This window comes from Gymnogyps californianus, chromosome 12 (assembly GCF_018139145.2).
Source record: "Gymnogyps californianus isolate 813 chromosome 12, ASM1813914v2, whole genome shotgun sequence".
Classification (NCBI taxonomy): Eukaryota; Metazoa; Chordata; class Aves; order Accipitriformes; family Cathartidae; genus Gymnogyps; species Gymnogyps californianus.
Window position 1 is genome coordinate 5340957 of NC_059482.1, and position 6148 is coordinate 5347104.

The window sequence follows — 6148 nt, forward strand, 5'->3', positions numbered from 1 at the left end:
GTAATTTTCTATTTTGTTTTAATCTTATTGCTCTGTGTGTAACCCCAGGCTTTATTTGCTAAGCATATTAAAGCCATGCTCTCATAACTGAATTATTCATCTCCTTTCAGGACTTTTTTTTTTTGGCATACCTCACTTCGGGATCTGGGCATATCAGAACCAGTAATGTACTTGCATTCACACGCATCATTATAGGAAGAGATAATTACCCTCATTTTCCACATGAGAAACTGGGGTACTGCAAGACTATGATCCAGAGTACCTGTTCATTAGGGTGTCCAGACCTGTTTGCTTTTTCCCAGAACACCGCATATTACCAATCCTCCAGACAACCAGTCTTTCATTCCACTACATTACATTTCCAGTTGCAGGTCCAGTCTGCACAAGGAATGAGACAGGAACCAATGGAAACAGTAGCAAACAGATTTAATACTTGCAAGTAAGGAGCGTGAAGGGAAGCTGCACAGACAATCCAAAAATCATGCAACTTCTCAGTGCCTGTCTTTGCAACCTTACAGATCAATGCATTTTTAACTTACTGTGTATTTACAAAAAGAAGTTCTAAAAATCCACAACTCAGACAAACTCCACTCTCCTCCTTCCCGGTTTCTCTCACATTAGTGTGTACTCACAACCAGGGAGCATGGCTCCTGTCTGTTGCACTACTGGAGTAACTGGTGCCAGTCACAGTCGCTCTGGGTATGGGGTAGCACTGAAACAGTACCATGTAGATTTTTTCCCACTGGAATTCACACATGTGTAGTCAAGTCCCCAAAACAGTAAGATGCTATAGGGAGAAACAGCTGCTTTATTCTCCATATCTATGGGTTTGGGTTTTTTTCCTCCTTAATTACGCCTCAGTTTCTTTCTCGCATTCATAAACACTTTTTCTCCGCTCAGGCCTTGATTAACTTGTTTCTCACTGAAATCCCTGTCTCTGCTGAGTAAGTTCAATTCTCATCTCTGTAGATTCTCCATGCTGTATTTATTCTCTCACTCCAATACACCTGCTCAGCCTTCCCAGCTCTCCAGCTCCAAACTCCAACTTCTTAACACAATTTCTTTTCCCAAATAGCTCCAGTTCCTCAACTCCAAGATTCTCATATTAGCTGAGGCTGACCAATAAATGATTCTGGCAATTCAGGCAAACAATTCAATTCCTTTATTGAAGACAAACACCATTTAGCAGTTGCACAATAAAATCATGACCATAATAAAAAAAGTTACCATATAGTCATATGCAAGCACTGTAATTACAGTATACTAACAGGAGCTGTACAAATCCCAGAAAGCACAGACTGAGCTTGGCTGACATCAGCCATGTTCAGTAAGAACTGAAGATTAGTCTCACTTTACTCTTCTACCGTAGCTTTTGCAGTCCTATGTAGCTTTACATTCCCCTTCTATTTCCTGACCTTGTTATAAATAGTGGGTTTAGTCAGTTCAAATATCAACTAAAGAGACCATATCAACTCAGGACCTTGAAACCATCTCTTACATCTCACAGCTTCATCCTCCTCAGTTATTGGTACTTTCCAATAATGGTCCTAAATAATGATGTCTATCCTGAAACAGCAAATTCCCTAAGAAAAGAGAAATTTGAATTCAGTTTCCTTGTCTATGGAGTTTTTTCTTTTCGGAGAGAGAAGGGGTAAAGAAGTACTACTCGCTTGAATTTACAAGATATCTTGATGCTTAATGATGGAAAACAGTTGTCACTCAGTAACTCAATTCAGAGAACACAAGCACCATCATATTCAAAGATGAAAACTTTGAGAACAGGGCTTAGGGTAAAAGCACATTAATCATATTTAAGTAGTGTTAGATACCTGAATAATGAGCTGCGGAAGATTCTTCACCTACATTGCAACAATTCAGAATATTCTCAGCAAATTACCAAACTCTTTTCAGCCAAAAACTTCATTATGTTAACAAAGGCTCATTAAACCAATATCTGATGATTACATCAATTTATTAGTAACTCCAAGTTCAGGTACACTTTGCAAATACTCACAGAAACCTTCAATCTTGTCAGCTGTCTTGCTCCATGCTACCTGCCTGGTTTCCATTATGACTTGAATAGTCCTCCTTTCTGGACTACTCTTCTTAAGACTGAATACTGTCATAACAGTTCCCAACTCCAAGGTCCTTTTGATCTGGCTTTTCTCATACTCCGGCAGCACTCCATAGTCTACACTCTTTCTGGGCATTTTTTTTTTTTTTTTAATCAAACTTGTATGGTTTTCAGTGTCCTGAAAAGAAAAAAGAGAAAATTCAATATTTAAAACAGCATTTTTATTTCTTTAAAAATTACATTTGTGTAAGTTAAAGCTACCTAATAGAGACTCCTGCCCATTCAAATACAGAGCAGATATATAGCTAACATTAACAGCATCCATGCCGTTTTATCCTGAAAGAAAGTACGAACAGTCTTCACAGACGGCGGTACCAGTGACACTTTGGTAGACGCGCTGCTGCAAAATCTATTAAAAACAAAGAGCTGGGTGGAGCAGCTACTCCAATGAATTGTGATCTAAATTTCTCAGCAAGACCAGTGCCTCTCTTCTAGCTGCACCATACCACTAACTGCTTCCTCAGTCTTCCAACACAGAAGTACACAGTGTTCCAGACCAAAATAAAGTAAGCCAAGGTCTGTTTAGCCCAAATACATAAAAATCACATTAAAGGGCATAACTCTCCGTACGCTTTTATGCATGCATGTCTTCAACTGCATGTACACCCCCATCACTACAAATACAGATTTACATCTCTCAGCATATAAGTCTCAGCATTATAACAGAAAAAAAGCAGAAAAAAAAAAAAACCCAGGAAAGAAAACCTAGAAGAAATACCAAATGTAAGTATATCTGAGTAATAAGGACAAAAGAGCAAAACACAAAGAATGCAAATCATTGGAATGCCAGAGAAAATAATAGCTAGGTCACAACAAAGAAAGCATTTAAGCCTAAACAAAACTAAAGGACACATCAGAAACACACACCAAAAAAAAAAAAAAAAAAAAAAAAAATTGTTCAAACTAAAGCAGAACTATGTTAAAAACCTCTTCTAAAGGAGCAACATTTGGTATCTGTAGCATTTTCTGCCACATTTTCTACACTCTCTCCTAACCAAAAAATAGTGTAAATGCAATTATACTGCACAAATTGCTTTGACCATGGCAGTTCATTTCACTTACCAAGCCTCCAACTTTTTTGCCAGTACAACTGGCAGCCAAGGAAGGATTACTTCCTGGGACGGTTACACAAGCAACTCTTTATTAGATAGCCAAAAATGGTACCCAATACAATTATGAATAGAATCCTCTTCTGTAATATCTAGCACGTTTTCTATAGTAAGTATATCACTTACAAATTATACATGCACCTCAAATGTAAAATGTAAGCAGAACACACCACGTATTCTGTCCAAATGCCCTTTTACCAAAACAGCACCTCATAGCACTAAGAAGTAAGAATGCACCTCTGAAGCCTTCAAATAGCAATACTGGTTTTTCCCCAGAAAATGGCAACTGTTATTAGTAGGTCCAAAGTACGATAGACTTCCTCAAACAAAGTTCCAACCCTGACTATATTTATCTTGATTTGATGACTTCAAGAGTCTTCTAAGACATCAAAAAATGTGCACTTCGACCCTAGCAAATTTCTTTCAAGCATCAGATCTGTTTTTATTTATTTTATACAGAGTGAGATACCTTTGCTCATGGAGATTTTCTCTAACTGACATAGAGACAGAAGTAGCTCTTATCAGAAATCACCATTCCTACCGGAATTTCTCTACTGTTTTAGGGTATTTGTAGAATTATGTTCCATAAAAACGTCATGAGTTCTATGTGAGCTGGAAGTTAAACTCTTCATTCTTGAAACTGAGGATAATTTCATTTCCACTACTGTAAGAAACATCTGGAAATCCCTTTTGTCCAAAGTATTGACAATCTAGATATCAACACAAAAAAAGAGATATTTGCAACAGAATTGAATCATACTCAAAATCTTTCTACTCTCCCAGGATTTTTTTTTTTTTTTATATTTCCAGTGCTATCTTCAGATAACCAAAATGCTGTCCCCATGGTGAACTAGAGGTTTGTTCTGCTTCTTGCCCTGTATTACTAAAGAAGCATCAGTTTGCTGCCTGAAGAGACCTCTGAAATCTGAGAAGCCTCACAGGCTCTGCAGCCAGTGTTGCTGTCTTCTTGATATTACATCACGAGAAGCGAAGAAGTGCTGATGATTGAAGCCTAGCACTCTCATGACAAGATAACACAAGAAATAATGACATCAGCTTGCGTAAACTCTTGCATTATATGAGAATTTAAACTTGTATGAGACCTTTATGAGAATTTAAACCAGCTAACTGTCTTTCTGAGAGCTGTAAAGAAAATGAGGGGAAAATATGAGTAAATACAAATACTGAAACAAATGTTGGCTATGTCTAAAAAGTCTCAGTTTATGCACTTTTAAAACTTCATGGCTGTGTTTCTCCTACACAGTCTACTTTTCCTTACTCACATGTCAGGTGGCAGGCATTTGTGTGCATACACATGGGACACATCTTGGCACAAAATAGCCGAAAGAGAGATGCGTACACAGCAGCTCTCATAAATATTAGCAAGTTTCTGTGCTTTGGTCTCCCACACATCATTGCATCAAACAGCTAATTACAAGCCTGATTATTCCTCAGCAAGATTACTTACAAACAGGATGCCCTGGAACCTGCTCTTTCATCCATGCACAAAGAAGGAAGTGTACCATTTTCACACAAGTAGCAGGAGCTGCTGCCACACAGTTCCCGACCCCCTTAACTACATCGCTGAGCAGGACAGGTTTAAAGAATCTCTGTGCGCGTGCAGCCACCAGCCACAGCATCTTCTCTGGTTCTCTTCCTCTCTCCTCAGTCCACTACTCTCCATCACAAGCAGTTTCAGTTTCCGTGTTGATAGCTAATTCGACCATGCCACTTCTCGCTTCCCCTTCGTAACTTCTTCCAACCCTCCTCCCCCTCACCCCATGTCACTATCTCCTGACCTGCTCTTCACTAAAGAGCGCTCTTTTCTGCTCGTTCTCATTAATACCACAAAACTGTCTTTCAACATCATGTCACTAGCTGCTTTCAGTGCAATCTGTCTGACTTTGAAGCTGTCCGGTGAAATCTTTCCAATCCCTTTTTAAATTCTACTACTTCAATAAACGCTTTTTTTTTTTTTTTTTTTTTTTTTGGTAAGCTCACAGAGAAGCAACAACAGTCCCTTCTTACCTGCAGGGTGGCCCCTACTGCATTGCCCACAGTGAACCTGAAGTGCTCTACAGCAGGAACGATGTCTCACTCCATGTTTTGCAAAACGTTATACAGCTTATTTGGTGTTTAATATCTATAAGCTTGTTATTGTAATAAGAAAATGGAGGACTCTTTCCTTATAATACTGGAAAAAAAATATATACCCCAATCCTACTACTGAGAGGGAGCAGTCAACTCTTAAGGGTGGTAAGCAATGGCAGACTTTAGCCAGAATGTAACTGATCCTTTTTGACTCCCTGGAACTAATCAGATAATCATTTAAATTATCACAGGCTTGCATCTAACAAGACAGCCATAGTCATCTTGTCTTGCTACAATGACTTGTAACAACAGAAATGAAAGGAGGGGAAAATAAAAAATTAAATTAAAATCTCTGTACAGTGTCTGGTTTTCTGACAAAAAAAAGAAACCCTGTCTTCTCACTTTGCTCTTTTCATTAAGAACTGTAATAAAACAAATATGCCATGATTTAGAACAAGGTTTAACTATTTTAGTAACACTTCATTACAATAATAAAAACCTCAACTTTTAAATGAGTATAGTTTTTCAGGAGACCTTAACAAATATACATCTGCTCTGCCTTTTACAGTACAAGGTGTAGTTGTAAAATGAAACATAACTTAGAACAAGAAAAGGAATTTCTAAATATAGCTATTTAATAAAAGGCCATGCAGCACTTTTTTTGAGAGATTAGTCCCTTAGTACAAAGGAACTGCCTCTCAGAGGTGGCTTCTCAAACAGTTTCCGCTGAATATAATATACTGGACTTCCCCTTTTAAAGTAGCTCTTTCTTCCAAAAACAGAGCGAATGGTGCTTTTAGTCTAACTTAAATCC

The 6148-nt window shown here is 38.1% G+C and overlaps 1 protein-coding gene across 1 annotated transcript in view; it reads right to left on the reverse strand.

The window, feature by feature from the left end:
- The window catches only part of PLCG2 (phospholipase C gamma 2), a 57779-nt gene extending 55536 nt beyond the window's left edge, over positions 1-2243 (reverse strand). Inside the window, exon 1 of the mRNA XM_050903942.1 lies at positions 2015-2243. Coding sequence (XP_050759899.1) covers positions 2015-2210 — 196 coding nt within the window. The 5' untranslated portion in view covers positions 2211-2243. The remainder of the gene's footprint in view (positions 1-2014) is intronic.
- Between the last annotated feature and the right edge of the window lie 3905 nt (positions 2244-6148).